General features: G+C 45.0%; 1 protein-coding gene across 1 annotated transcript in view; it reads left to right on the top strand.

The window, feature by feature from the left end:
- Nucleotides 1-3,077: 3,077 nt before the first annotated feature.
- The window catches only part of FGF2 (fibroblast growth factor 2), a 35,895-nt gene continuing 23,189 nt past the window's right edge, over nucleotides 3,078-15,783 (top strand). Inside the window, 5 exon segments of the mRNA XM_068402794.1 lie at nucleotides 3,078-3,137; nucleotides 3,140-3,290; nucleotides 3,293-3,450; nucleotides 3,453-3,530; nucleotides 3,533-3,866. Of these exon segments, the coding sequence (XP_068258895.1) occupies nucleotides 3,078-3,137; nucleotides 3,140-3,290; nucleotides 3,293-3,450; nucleotides 3,453-3,530; nucleotides 3,533-3,866 (781 nt within the window).

Here is a 15,783-nt window from a genome sequence, read left to right as displayed (position 1 = left end):
TGATATGTCTCAAGGGTGGGAAGATGGATGAGCCAAGGTGTTCCTGTGTGTCTTTGTTTTCCTATAGTTTTAATTGCTTTCCAAAAGTGAGGGCATTTTTTTTTGTTTTGATTTTATTTTGTAGTAAATCAAGTCTTCTACAGATTAATGTAGCACGCTTTTCAAACACCATCTTCATGATACCTGCGTGGCCAAACACACTGTGGAGATGTAGTCCTAGCAAACTGTCAAGGACATATGGCTGAAAGCCCTGTGAAAGCAGCTTCCATGAAAGGGGATTGAAATTTTCTGGGGATGTCACATGGCAGGATTTGTAGTTGTAACTGCTGGAAAGTCTGGGAAAGTTGTAGGCTGGATTCTTGCACTTCGGATTAAAAATTAAGAACTGATGGAGTTGTTACTCCTAATTTGAAGTATCTCAAAAATGTCAAGGGTTTTTCTGTAACCAATAGACTAACAATATTATTTAGGTTTGGTTTTGTTTTCTTTTTTTTTCCCCCTAGATGTTCTGAGTACGATGCTGCTGAGGGTCTCTAGAATTTTAAGCATTCATTATATATTGAATAAAGGCAATGTTTGGACATACGGATGGACCACAGTTATCTGCCGTCGGAATGGGGTGTCAGTCTTGTTTATGAAGTGCCTTGTGTTCCGTATGACCCCCGAGAGCAACACTGGATAAAATAGGATTTCTCTCTAAGAGGTAAGCTATTCCTGTGAGGAGCAGGGAGTTGGACTAGATGATCCTTATGGGTCCCTTCCAACTTGAGATATTCTATGATTCTATTAAAAATTCTAGCTGGTTACAAACCAATGCAAGACAAACACAAAAAGGTACATAATTTAGATAAACGGAACAGGTTAGAGAATAGGGGTCTCTGATTTATTTTTGAAGTCGAAGGAGGGTAGGGTTTAAGGCATTTTAACATGGAGTATGTTTTACGCAGGCCAAGAGAAGGCTTATGAAGGAGGTTGGAAGCAGGGATAATTACTGGTTTGGGTGGAGAGGAAGTAGCTGTATGGGTGTAATTGTGCTCAAGATCTGAGTTGAGGAAGGGTGGTGGTAGGAATAACGTGGTCGAGGCCACAAGAAAGGAAAATGCTACTACCAAAATTGCTTTAGTCAATGCTAAGAGGAATATTAATGACCATATTAAGAGGTTGGAGTGCAGAAGAAAGTAGAATGGTGAAAATAAAAACTGGTGTGTTTTCCATTTGAAGAAGAGAAAGGAAAATATATTAAAAGAAAAAAAAAAGAAAATTGGCAGGTCTTGAGGCAAGTGCAGATAGCTTAGGGAATACAACCTTCCATTTGAGCTCTGTTGGCTTTATTATTAGGCCCCACAGATACAAGCGCCAATGACAAGCTTCTAAAGAGCTCTCAAGCCCCATAATTTTACTGGTAGCCACTTAGAGCTGCACAAGTTTTTAAAAGGATCATTTAATAAGGAATTTGAGCTGATTACCTTACCCACCCTGCCACCACTGGGCTGGGCCCCATCATGGGGGGCCAGGGCTCAGGAGACTCTGAGGAATACCAGGGCCCTGTCCTGTGAAACAGGGTGTTTAAGCTGCAGGTGGCTCAGTGACAGGGCTTCCAGCCTGCTAAGGCTGCGCTTGTGTGGGGTGCTGCTGGGGTACAGGGGCTTGCTCCTGCCCTGCCAGCCATGTCCCTCTCCCCAGAAGATGGTGAGACGTGATTTCCCAGGGCAGTGCTCAGGGTTTGATATGCAAGAGCTGTGAATGGCCTGCTGTGTGTGCAGGGGAAGACACACAGAAATGGTTGAGTGAAACTATGGATGTTTAGTCAAGTTTTTTCAGTTGGTTTTTTTAATTGGTTTTGTTTCTTTTTTTCTTTAAAAAAAACTTCTTACAGGTTTAAGAATGACGTTTTCACCCCTTCCTTTCATCTACCTGAATCTATCTTCAACTTCCTTTCAGCTACCTTCCAAGAAAGAGGCAAGGACTTTGGAAGACTCTATAGTGCAAGGACACAAAATGCCCTGAACGCAGCTTCTGTTGCAGGAGCAGAGCAAGAGGAAATGAGGAGGGTCTTCGCTGTTGGCTGTGACTGTCCAAAACTCTCAGGTACAGTGATAACAGTGGGATTTCCAGGAGATACAGCAGAAAGTGGACAGGCAGCCAGAAGCTGGAGACCATAATGGGGGGGGAACGCTCGTGAGCGACGGGGCTGAAATCCCCGTGCATGGAGAATGAAGGCAAGCGCGTGATGCTTGGCTGTGCCTGCGGTGCTGCGAGGGGGTGGCTGGCTGAGATGGGGGTGAACCTGCGCCTGCCCTGGGCTGGGCCGCGCCGTGCTCTGCCTGCTCCGTTCGTCATGATTAAGCCTCTGGAGTGAGGGTGTGGGAAGCAGGGTAATTGTCACGGATTCTGGTAATTACAATTTATGGCTTGCGAGGGGTCAGAGTTGAGAAGTAAAGTTGACTCGCAACAAAATTCCTTTGCATATGTTCTAGCAAAAAGAATATTACAAATTGTGTGTGCTGGACAGCGTGTCTTGCTTCAGCGTTTATTTCCTCTTGTGGGTTGCTGTGTGTTGGCTCTGTGAAATGAAGACACTGGTGTTAGCTGTCCTGGTTGGGATTGTCTAGGGCTGCTTCTGCTGCCTTTGAGGTCGGAGAGTTCCCAAGGTACAGGCACGAACAGCCTGCTGCTAGACAGGAGATTTGGGGCACAGAGCATGGATTTGGAAGCTTTCCTCCTGTTTTGTTATCAGCCTCAAGCACAAAATGTATTTGATGGGTCGATAGGCTCTATAAACTGTGTACATATTTGTTTTAGAAATACTAGTAGTGTTGGTAGAAGGCTGGTGCCAGAGTTTTCTCCTATTGCCCTTTGGGGATAGCAGTTGATCAGTTTGCTACTGATGAACAGGAACAGGACTAGTTTCTCCCCAGTACATGCACAGAAGCTACACGGTTGCCACGCTGATTTTAACAGGTCAACACATGTTTTATTATATTGTGATTTAAACAATTTAATACGATACAGAGGCCACATAACTCCTTCTGGTGTAAAGTACCTCTCCAGTTGCTTTCTCTCTAAAGCCAGAGAAGATGTCCGACCTTGAGCCTGGCACGGTTGCTGCATCCCGCTTCCAGCGCTGCCGGCATGACCGGAGCTGGAGCCGGCGCGTAGCCCGGCTGTGCCGCGCTCTCACGGAACCAAGCCCCGCGGTTCGGGCGGGGGTTCCCCCGGCCCGGCCCCGGACCTGCTGCCGCCACACGGCGCTAGTCGTGCCCGCTCCCCCCGGGGCCAGCCGGCCCCGCTCTACCCTCAGGCCGCGCCGGGGAAGTGCGTGCCGCGGCGGCAGGGAGCGGCCCCCGGCGCGGAGCGGGGGCGGCCGGGGGCGGGGCGGCGGCGGGGGCAGCCCGGTGCCGCCGGGGAGCCCGTCCCCGGCGTGCTCGGCTCTCCCTGCCCGCCCTCCTCCCTCCCTGCCGCCGGCCGGCAGCGACGTTGCGCAGCTCCCGCGGAGGGGACGGGACGGGACGGGACGAGACCCTCGGCGGCGCCGGGCAGCGGGGCCGGCCGGGCAGGGCTTGGGGCGGGCGGCGGCGAGGCGAGGCTGGACGGCCGCGGCAGGGGACGAGGCCGCCCGGAGCTGGCGGCGGGGGGCGGCGGGGGCCCCGGGCGGCGGGGTGCCGCCGGGGCCCGGCGCATGGCGGCGGCGGCGGCCGGGAGCATCACCACGCTGCCGGCCCTGCCCGACGACGGGGCCAGCGGCGCCTTCCCACCCGGGCACTTCAAGGACCCCAAGCGGCTCTACTGCAAGAACGGCGGCTTCTTCCTGCGCATCAACCCCGACGGCAGGGTGGACGGCGTCCGCGAGAAGAGCGACCCGCACAGTGAGTGGGCCGGGGATGGGCCGGGGCGGGCAGCCCCTCCGCCCGGGGCAGCGGGGCTCCCGAGAGGGGCCGGCGCCTCGGCGGCCCTCCCGCCCTGCTGAAGCATCGGCAGCGAGCTTCGCTGAGAAAGCGTCTATAAATATGCATACACGCGTGTGTGTGTGCGGACATATGGTTTATTCATATGCACGTACAGGCGTGTAACGCAGCTGGGGGCTGCGGACCCACTGCCGGGTACCGCATCAGCACCGGTGGGATGTCCCGGTGCAAACTCTTGTTGGCGTCTCCGCATTCAACCTGCCGCGGTACAGAGCTTGTCAGACGCACGAAGGTTTGCTTACGTGCTTGGAGTGTCTGAATTTGTTTGCATGGCTCTTAAATGGGTGTAATGGCACTTGACTGCTTTACGTGACAGTGGTCAATACTTAGTTGCACAAAGGTGGAAAGAAGGTTGTTTTTTTTTCCCCGTGCGGGTAAATCCTCATGAATAGAAGTGTACAAGTACTCTTAGGAACAGAGGGGTAAATCTGTTTGAGGAAGCAGGGTTTATAACAAAGTACTGTCAAAGCATCTTTTTGGCTTAAAATGTTGTGTGTTGTAATATTTTTTTGTTTGTTTTTATACTTAATTAAGGACAAATAAAATACAGATAAAACCCGCGGATTCCAGCAGAAGCAGTTTGTCCCCTGATACCTGACCTTTTGAGGGAGAAGGAGGCTCCTGGGTTGGGAGCACAGCCCGTGGGTCGAGTGGTTAGTGCGGTCTGAGGGTCTGTGACCCGAGCTCGCCTGTGCGGTGCCAGCTCTCCGACAGGCAGTCTCGCAGGGCACGCGGGGCAGGTTGCTGTTACAAACGCAGGCTGTTCTTTGTCCCAAGAACAAAACGCCTTTTTTTCCGACCTTAGAATGTTTTGAAACTATTCAATATGGAGTTTTTACATATGTAGCGGCAAGTTTTTGAAATGCCCGTGAGGTATTTCCTTCAAAACAGGTACAAGGAGTTGCTGTATAGCTGTCTGTCAGATAGTCTCAGTGCGATTCCATGTTTGAGATTTTTTACTGTACAATGAGTGCATCTTGACCAGGCAGCAGCCTGCCTGCAGGCACTTGGCATAAAGAGCAGGTGAAAAGCCTTACTGTGATTCTTCATCTGTTTTGCACCTGTGCTCTGTGTGATAGATGCACAGACAGGACTAAAGTCAGAGGACAACGAGGAGAAGGAAGTCAGGAGACAGACAAAAGGTTTTTAATATTACTTTGCACTTTGGACATTCACCATTTGCAAAAAATTTCCAACAATTCCAAAGAAATACTGTAACAGACTGTTCCCAAATAACAACGTTGCCAAGTTACACTTCAGTCTGAGGCTATTTTATTTTGTGACTCTTTGATAGAGATATTGTACATACGATGGGCTGAAGATACATGTGGAACAGTGTATTTTGGGAAAGTTGGCATCCTTTATTAGGCCAACTAGTATTCTTAGGAAAAATTAGAGGAAGCTTTCAGACTTGGTCCTACGCGTTTGCCTTTCTCTTTCTCACATACTGGTTTAAAGGGAAGCGTAGTCGATGTTGTGCAAGTAGTAACAAAATATATGTATTGCCAATACAATGCAGTAAATTATTGCATGTGGATTTTTCAAATTTTAATGCCTAAAGCAAACCATTAATTTACCACATAGATAAGTGGTTTGGTTTTTACACATACCGGTGGGTTACTGCACAGGATCAAGTCTGTGCTGGAAAGCATGCAGTAATATATTCAGCTTGCTTTAGCCTTTTACATTTGGGCAATGTGGGAATTTTTGCAGGAAATAAGTCTCGTTAGTTCATCAAACATGTCCTCTCACCCTGGAAGTAGCTGTGAAAATATGCTGGAAACGCTGCAGAGGGAGATGATGGTGAGTTGGGGATGTACGAGGATGAAGCTGGGTCTCCGGACATTGCCGGGGCTCTCAGGTTCTTGCCTCATTCAGTACTCCGCTGTTTGTGGTGAGAGGTGCCAGTAGTGGTGCGTGTTGTTCAGTGCTTGCCTGGCTGGGCTGAGCTGCCCTCAGTGGTGGTGATATTCATCGGTGTCATCTTCGTCATCGTACAGCTCCCCCATAATCATCTCTTCCCCGGCCTTTTTTTATTATTCTGCCAGGAAAACTAGTACTAGTTTTACATTCTTGAGTCCATCTAATGTGTGTTTTCTCTTCCTGTTGAGCCTTATCAATGCTAGAACATTTTAAATTGATTTCTCATGCTGCTTTCCTAGTGGTGAATTATGTTTAAAAATCTTTCCAGTGTTGGTGGTACTGTGTTACTCTTTCCCTTGCAAGTTTCTCTGTTTTGCTCTATAGCCTTATTTTTGCTGTCATTTCTTTCTGGCTCTCTGTTTTGTCTCTGTACTTTTTCTTCTCTGTCTCTTCCGTACTATGTGATCACTAGTATTCTTTCCCCTTTCCTTTGGCATTTGTCTCTCTGAAGCCCCTCTCTTTTCCTACCCTTTTTTTCACTTGAGTGAATGGTGGCAACAGGTAAAGGAAAACCTGAGTTATAAATGACTGATGTGGCCTCTGCCCTGTGCTGCAGAAAGTCAGCTGCCAGAGAGCTCCCCAGGTGCCCATCAGCTTGGCACTCTCTGGCCATCTGCAGAAAATCCTGTTGTTTAAAACGGGCGGTTTGTAAGTGTCGTACAGCTCGAGGGCTGGTGGGATTCACTTCCAACAAGTGCACCTAGACACAGGGGTGCCACCGTGCCTGAGCTGATGCCATGTCCCCTGCTGCCGTGCTCTCCTTTTCTCATTGTCAGACAGCTCTTTGTTTGTTTGTTTGTTTTCCTGGAAGAACTCTAGTTCCGAGAAGTAGAAAAATCAGTGCTTGACGCGTCAGTGAGGCATGTTGCTATGGCATGACATGGTTCATATCCTTAGCATCTTTGTTGTAAGTACGTCATTCGATACGAATCTGCGCGGTGCTGAACTCTGACCTGGTGAATGCTGCTCTGTGGAAGTCCCTCTGAAATCTTGTGGTGTGCCCGGCAGGTCACGTTGGCATGGCAGATGACAATAAATCTTGGACAACGTGAGAAGACGTTAAAAAAAAAATTAACAAAGAAAATATACATCTCAAATAACTCATGGTGTTTTTCTGAATTAAGTGAAAGGTTTTGTAAGATGATTTTGAGAAAAGAAATATAATGGCTGCAGAGAATTTAGTTTAGAAATCTAATTAAAGGACAATTAAGAGAGATTCTTGTGGTAGTTGCTATTCTTACGGATTAATTATACAAAATAGCATTTGATTAGCACATTCTCATTTTTACTTTTAAAGGAAGTTCTTATTTTAGAAGGCGAATGACTTATGTCCTTATATTTCAGTCCAAAATCTAATACTGTAAACAAATTTCCATTATCCATGTCCTTTTTTGCTCCCTCCCCCTTCTGCCTGTAGTACTAAGGACGGCTTGTTCGAAGTATGTGGTCTGTTTTATGTCGTGGCACTGAGAGTTTTGACTGTTTTGCACTTGCCCCATTCACCTTGCTTTATTCACGATTGTGGTGGTAGTGAAATTGGGAATGGAAGTTAACATGCTGTGTGCTGGAGGATTGGAATCGTATGATTCACACAGCTAAAAAACAGGACAATACGTCTTATGCGGTCGATATTGCCACATCCGATGTGTGTTGTACAGTGACTTCAGTGAAGTGCCCCTTTGGACACACCCTGGGGACTTCTGTTGAGGTTTTTTTTTCCCTTGAAGAGGTACGTTTCAGACAAACAAGAAACAGAAGGCACTTAGAGTTTGGTTGGTTAAAGCAAAACAAAAAACATGTCTCTGTTGTTGTTGTTGTTGATCAACAACTTTTGATTTATGCCCTGGAAAATGTACGAAGAACTCAGACTTTTTGGAAAGGCTGTTAGAAACCTTCCCGAGGTGTTTGCCTCGAGGAGGCTACGGTGCTGGTGAAGGGGAAAAGCAAGGGGAATGGAAAGGGAACACTTACCCATCCGTTTTAGAAAATGTCTAATAGCACAGCTGGTTCCCTTCACAGTTTCCCTCACTGAGGAATGGTTGGCATTTATATATTTCCATAATTTCTCAAGCAGCTTTATTTCATGGTGAGCATAAACCAAGGCGTCCAAGGAATCCTGAGCCATTTTCGTCTGCTCGTTAATGAGGTGACAAGGCTCCAGCCTGTCCCTCGGAAAGGATTCAGCAGCGTGAGCTTTTATCAACCCTGCAGATGCCTGAAATACCTTCTTCCTGCTCAGTACCTGGCTGCTTTTCCACAAATACCTGAAGAAAATGTAAAATAGGGTAATACTGGTCCAGGAAAATTTTTTTAAGGAAGTTCCTTTCATAAGTATTTGTTAACATTATGGTTTTTACTTGTACCGTAAACAACATTTAAACGGTTTACGCTGTAAATGTTTTGAAAAGACTATATTGAAGGATATGCAGACTTGTAGAGCGTACCAGCTTAGTCAAGGAGATAGAAATCTGATTGCTGTTCGTGCAAATGGAAGAAAACTAATTGTGATCCTCAGAAAGAAAAATTTGCGCAAACGTCAAGAAGTGTTTTAGTACGAAGGTTCAGTACCTGCTGCTTAGTTTCTTATAGATGCGTGAGTTATTTGGGACTCAGAAGATCTCTCCCATTTCGGTGTCTGACAGATGCGGCCGGAGCTGTTGACAGGGCATCCTGTTCCAAATCTTAGCACTAGGTGAGAGTTGACCTTTTTTTTAAAAAACTGGCCCTAATGTATTGCTTCTACCCAAGTCCTTCTGAAAACAGACTCTTTTTGCATTACTTTTGATGTATTGCACAGCCCCTAACTGGTTTGCCAAATACTAATGCTTTGCGACATAATCAACACAGAATTTCCTCCCGGCTCTCAGATGCAGCTGATGTAGGGGATGAGGTAGCACAGAGCCCATGTTCAAAAAAGCTGAGAACATGCTCCCTTTGCGTCCCTCGCTTATTTTGTTATAGAAATACCGTCATGCTCTTTTCTGTATGGTCCTGCAGGGTAAATTAATGAAATGAGGGACAGACCACCTGTGTTGGCTGGGCACGCTGAGGGACGGTGCTACTCAGGGGAGGATGCTCTGTCATCGTGTCTGCTAATCCTCTTACTCAGATCGTAGTGAGTCTTACCCACCCCAAAGGTGTGTGACCGAGTAGTGGGTACGCGCTGAAGGTGCAGCAAGGCAAGTGCAAGATGTCTCTGGTGGGCAGTGAACTGTTCTGTCTCTCCCAACTGTTTCCCCCCCTGTTTGGAAAGGGCTGTTGGAAGAGTGTGGAAGATCCCCAGGGCACCACCATCCCCAGGTACACTAGAGGGCAGGATTTAGCCCTTAAATTGTTTTGCAGGCTTTAGAAATCAGGAGCACTTAAAGGTACTGACATGTTCTTGTTTACAGAAACAAACAGTCCAACTCCTGCTTAGCCGTTGCACAGCCATAGCTGAATGAATAAGACAAATACAGATAACTCGCAGTAGCTTGACAGTATACGGTGGAATTATGGAGATAGTCACATAAATACAGATTCTTGCAAAAGCTGTCTTTATGACCCCCTTAGGTGGGTAAATTAAAACTTTTGGTAAAAAACTGCAGCGACGCATGTATGACATTTAATGAAGTCAGAATGAAGACTCTGGGACGTTTTGTCATCTTGATAAAATGGAGCTGCATATTCCTGAACTGCTCATCAAGAACATGAGATCAGGTGACTGCTAATGGCTTTTATTTGGCTAATAAATGCTTGACATTTGTGCAGCTGGGTCTAAGAAAAAGTTTATCCTGTGATGGAGATATATTTAAAAGGATTTTACAGAAAGTGAACTATGTTAGTAATGTTTTTTAAAGATGTTATCTCTTTTGAAGTACTAGATGAAGAGACTAAATTGCAGTTAGTTAAAACCTGTGGGTTTGGGTTTTTCTTGCTCCTTGTTTTTTTTATTGTGTGTTTGGTATATATTACTAGTTTTAAAAGTTGTTCAGATTCATCTTCTGTAATAAAAGCAGGTTCAGGTTCTGTATTCTGTAATAAAAGCAAGAGAAGTGCCAAGTGCACAGACAGTTGAATGGGCAAGAAGAGATACAGCACTGGTTTTAGCAGGAGAGTTAGCAGTCAGAGGGGCCAAAAGATGCTTGGAGATAAACCCTGGAAAATGCCCTCTGCCCGTGTTTGGTTTCCACAGAATACATACACCTGTTGTATTTTCTGAAAGAAAGGGGATCTGTTCCACTGCGGTTTGTTGGGCACAGTTCTGTTTAAATGCTCTTTAATGAATCAGTGTCTCAACGTGAATTTTAAATCATAATCTTTTCAGTGATGTCTTGCTTCTGTAAGCTTTTCCCAACTCCCTTGGTTTACATATATGACAAGCAGTTTTAAAAAATAATCATTCAGTGGTTTCTGTATACTTAAAGTTGTTAACACACTGAAGTGAAACATGTAACAAGAGTTTCTTTGAAAGTTTTTCTCCGAGCTTCATATTTTTTTACCTTTTTCTTCCTTTTTATTCCCCAGAAAGATATTTTTCTCCTGTTTCCTCATTGTTCAAGCAGTTTGAACTAAATCCGTGAATCCATCCATAACTTCTGATGTGACCAAGAGAAGACTGAAATTTTTATTTTGATTATTATGGTTTTTAGCACTCTTGGGAGCGTTGCCCTGGGTTCACTGGCTGTCTGAGTTGCAAAATACTTGAGAGGTGATTGATTGTACTAAACTGGTTAATAACCCTAGAAACAACAGAGCTTTTTACTGTTGGTGGCAGCATGTTTAGTGCAATTATCTAGTAAAAACAGAACGGGCTTATATAACCGTAACGCAATCCAGTTTGGAAATAAAGGTTATCCCGAGAATGCTCAAGTTACTGTTACTGAAAAAAGTACGTACTTGCGTGGAATCTGTGAATTGAATGTCTATACCAGGTAGCATGTGAAATGTTTATGGCATGACTTTTGAAGTCTAAAAGTTGGTAATGAGATGCATTTCAGTTCTGATGGAGAATTAATAGGTTTTACTTTTATTAGAATCTGTTTAAGACAGTGTGCATTTCAAAACAAAGCAACTCTCATCACTTGTCATTTTCAGTAGTGTGTTTCGTGACAATATGTGGGTAAACTTGAGTTCGTGTCTGCCTCTTCTGATGCCTCCTCACTTCTCAACAAAAATATTTAAAGGGTGACTCTCTGGAGTGCTGGTGACATTTCAGGGTTATTATCTTATGGAGTTTTTTGTTTGTTCAGGGTAGGGCTAGATTTTGACTGGAGCCTGATATGATCATCCAAGAATATAAATGAGATGATGTCTACAAAGTTGGGTGGAGGTCGTCTTGCACAAACTGTCATGGTGCATTTCCGGTTGAGTGATCCTGTGTGAACTTGTCACTCATGTTTGACTTCCAGAGCTTGAAAACCACATTGCTTGAGTGATTCAAGGGAGAAGGATATAAAGGGTACTAGTAAAGGGCAAAGTAGGAACTAGACTCCACAGCCATTTGCAGTGGCAATGTGGTGAAGTTCTTGTATTGTGAAGCTTGTTAGCTTGCCTCTTACCTTGTGACGAGACTTGAGCAGATCTCATAAAACAGCAATCATTAGGATTCTAGCTGGAATGTGCAAGTCACAACATCCTGATACTTGCAGCTATGAAATGCTGTATGGTGTTGTGTTTTGTAAAAGCAAGGATAGATATCAGCTGTGACACAGCTTGAAAATATTTGTCTGTTTCTTGGCTCTTTCCTTTCTCCTCTCAGGCTGACCCAGCCTGGTGCCCACAATGCCTGGTGTCCATCTGCAAACCTTTACCATGCTGATGTGTTTTATTAGATGTTGTGTTGCCTTCCTGTGGTGGTGTGGCAGCTCTGTGGTTATTTTTGTTGATAAAGGATGTCCTTAACACACTCAAGTGTATAGGCATCACAGCATCTCGATCTGCGCTTGGTACACCTCTTCTGGGAAAATATCTGTAGCACGTCTTGGGACTGGCACTGTTTTTTTTGCAGACTGTATCTTTTCTTGCTGTTTCTGGGTACCGGGGAACAAATACTCGAGTGTTTCATTTCTATCCACATGTCTACTTTTTGCCTTCCCCTCTAACCCCGCAATGTTGTGTTTTAACATCACCTGTTATGTTGTCAGTGGTAACTGGCCAAGGGATCCTTTGGTCAGACACTTCAGCTGATCTAACAAGTCTCTGCTGCTAAAAGGGATTGTCTCTCCTCTTCCTTCCCCCAGTCTCAGCTGTGCTGGAGTTGGCACCACCTCTAGCACCGAGTACAGCAAAGGGACAGACTGGTTTGCTGAACTGGCAGAAAAGCATTTGCTCTCTCTCCACCTTCCACTGCCTCAGTTTCAGATTCATTTAATGCATTGAAGCAGCTCACTGAGATTTCAAATGCCAGAGTGTTAATACAGTCCCACAACTCTGGGAAGACCAATAGTGAGACGGAGATTTCTGGGTGTAGAGAACCACACCTGTAGAGTAGTTTTGTGCAGTACTGCCCTAGGTCCTGCTGATACCTGTGGCAACAGAGACTGATACAAAAGTCAGAGCATTTTTTAGTGTGGAGAAGCAGCCAGGGAGGGCCACATAGAGGATGTGCAGGGAGAGGCTGTCATACTGTCACCGAAATTGGGAATAAAACCTCTTAACACCAATGTAGCATTAAGAAGCAGGCACACCTTTATTGCAGCGCTGGGCGGCACAGGGGGTAGACCTTCCAAAACCGTGCGTGCCCCCCTTGATAATTCACCTTGTATTTATGTAGTAAAATGTTACATATTCATCACAATTCTAAGGATACCGATACATATTCATAATTTCTCCCCGAAAAGGTGGTCTTTATTATAATGAGTTCCCGAAAATCATTTCCATAGTCTCCACCTGTAACTCGTCCCGATTGCGCATGCGCAGTTTATTCTGGTGGTCGTGGGCCGGGGTCTCAGGGATGAAGGCCGTATGTCTTCCTCGCTGTGCACTTTTCACCTCTCCTCCTTGCGCAGGCGTAGTAGTCCCTTGGCTCTTATTCAAACCTCAAGCCCAGTTCTAGCTGGTCTTGAGGTTAGAAATCCCACAACTCTATTGTACTCGACCAGTGTCCATAGCGGTTCTTAATAGGACAGGGAGTCCAGTAACTTACCTAATGGGGTTTCCATAGCTACCTGTTAAAGTTTAACAATCCTACAGCTAACTTCACACAGACTCTAGGGCAGAATACAGCATCCCTTCCCCAATATACCTATCCTACTAAACTTATCATTTTGTGATTAAACTGAATTTCATTTAATTTAGAATATTTGTAACAATACCTGTTTGGAAGTCACTTAGGGTATCCTGCTGTGCAGACTTGTTAGGCTGAGCAGTTTCTGGGAAATAGTGTATGGATTCCATTCATTTGGTTTCCCCAGCTGTAATGGAGCCATTGGAATGAACAGCTAAACGTGCGTCTGGCCGTGCCTCTGACTGTGTAAATATGAAGGATTCATTTTGTGGTTTTACAGATGTTTACAGAGTCACTATGGATGGTTTACTGAGAGTAATGTAGTTCATTCAGGAAAACTGAGGAAAGAGACCGACAATGCTTGTGTCCTTAGAAATGCAGGAATTCCTCAAAGCCTACAGAACTGTCCCATGTTGCCAGTTTTCATTTATTTCAGTCCCAACCTTCTGCTTGCTTTACTGCTTCAAGAAGCAATGTATTCCAGAGCGTTTAACTGTCTGTGCTTGAGCTAGTAGTACCAGTGACTGGTACTATTTGATATTGGATAGCAGAGCAAAGTGTCTCAAAATGAGGCTGCATTTCAGTGATCTAAGCTCTAGTAACATGGATCAGTGTTGTCTATGTGATAGTACGCTAGGAGAAAATGCTGCTAGGAGTGAGAAGTGTCTGGCCTGCCTGCTGCTTTGATGTGACATAAGGCGATTGCTGGTGCTTGTAGCCCTGGCGTGCTTTGGGAGCACGTTCTTGTAGTGAAGTCTGGAGCAGCGTGGAGATTTAAAGCAGCAAATAGATTTAAACCAGCATAGTGAGTACTAGTAATGGTCTGGCTGAAGGAGGAGAGAGCCAAGTAGGTTCTTCCAAGCTGCAGATTGTAAGGTATCTCTTTTGTTGTCAGGAAAGTGCTCATGTCCCTTCTTAGCATGGTTTGAAGGTATTTGGAATAAGCAGTGGGTTTTTATTTGGAGAGCTGGAAGCTGGGGAAGTGACTACAGCCTGATCTCTCTCTTTCTGGTCCTGCAGACCCAAGTTCTTGGCTCCCCAGTCTAGGCTGGGTCCCATGGTGTAGTCTGTCTGCCTCCTCAGAGTGATCACGGCGGCTATAAAAGTGAAGAGTGTTACCCAAATATTTGAAGGAAAGCCTAAAAATGCACTGTGCATTTTATTTTTTGGTGTTAGGGAATTTGGTTTCCTGCAAAGAAGAGCTCTTTGTACTCAAGTGAGGCTGCTTTCAAAAGCAGGTTAGAGCCTTTTTGTGAAGACTCTGGTTCACTACTGTTGTGGGTCAGCAGTGATTGCCAGCTGTTGTCCTTCATTGCAGCTCATGCTGTTCCCCCGTGGATGCATTATTTCAATGTCAGTACAGGGTGGGTACACAGCTTGATGGAAGAGGATAAAATAGATGGAGGATAAAGTAAGTCTCTGGGCTTCATGTTGTCTTTGCATTGTCCTTGCAGATGGACAGGCACCAGTGGAACACTGTGTGTGCATGTGTACTTGGATTGGGTTTTTTGTTGACTTCTTGCAAAAATACTTACTAAAGACTCAGTTGTTAATTGAATTTCATTGGTATTGGAGATCAGAGAAATGCAAAACCAATATAGTCACTGTTGCTTAACCTTTTGGCCAGATTAAGAGCAATCAACTCTAAAGGGCAACTTAATTAATAGGAACTCCTCCTTATGAGCTCCTTATTTCTTCCTACTCCTGTCAGCTGTGCCATCTCCCTGGCACCCTGGGTGCCTCACACAGTTCCTCTTTCACCACTGTGCTTCAGACTCTCTTGAAATCCAATTTACTAATTCTTCTCGACGTTTCCAGCTTTTCCTTTCTGTCTTTGACGATAAGGCTTATTGTGCCTTTGGGTTGGCAGTTTCTTACGACGGCTCTGGCAGCCTTTTCCTTTCATCTCATCGAATCTGTTATCCACTGCTCTGACATCAGTTACAGCCCTAAAATACTATGTACTACTGAATAGCCGTTGTGTGAGTTACATGTGAAGAAGCAGCACTAAAAATACCTTTTAAAAATGATACAGTTTTACCTTCTCTGTCTTCTGAAGTGACATTCTTGGGCTTGTCTCAGGTGGTCCCTGTTTTTATGTATGTTTAGGTCATAGTTACCAAGAGATTAGTGAATGCACGGGAAACGAGCTGAAATTCTGCAAGTTCTATATGTGTCTTCTGATATTAGTAAATGGCATCCTTATGTTGGCTAAACACTTGCATCAGCTTTGATTTAAAGCTGAACAACTGAAAGTGGTTATTCTGTGATTTACTTCAGTGAATACTAAATGAAGTGAAGGCAGTTGAAAGAAACATGATGGATTACTTTACGCTCATTAAGAAAAGCTCTTTGGGAAACGGCCTAGAAAACATGTGTGAACATGCATTCATTTTTTTAATAAGGAAACCCTCAAACATTGTTCTAAATCAATAATTTGGGGTAAAGGTATCGGGTAACCTGGAGACTGGGCTTTATTACCTGAACCCAGTAAAGAAGGAAGTTTTTCTCTGGTAAAGTTAGTAATTTTTTTTCTGCTTGGTTTTGCCCTCTTGACTGTAAATGACGCAGTCAGCTCACCTGCCATGACAAGGAGACCGCACACACTGTGGCAGCTAGGTGTTCAGAAGAATTGTATACGATGGTGCACTTGCAGTGTCTGGCGTTTGAAATCCTTAACGTAATGCC

Source organism: Nyctibius grandis, chromosome 6, assembly GCF_013368605.1.
Source record: "Nyctibius grandis isolate bNycGra1 chromosome 6, bNycGra1.pri, whole genome shotgun sequence".
Classification (NCBI taxonomy): Eukaryota; Metazoa; Chordata; class Aves; order Nyctibiiformes; family Nyctibiidae; genus Nyctibius; species Nyctibius grandis.
Note: the sequence above shows the minus strand (reverse complement) of the source record. Positions and strands in the feature narration are given on the sequence as shown.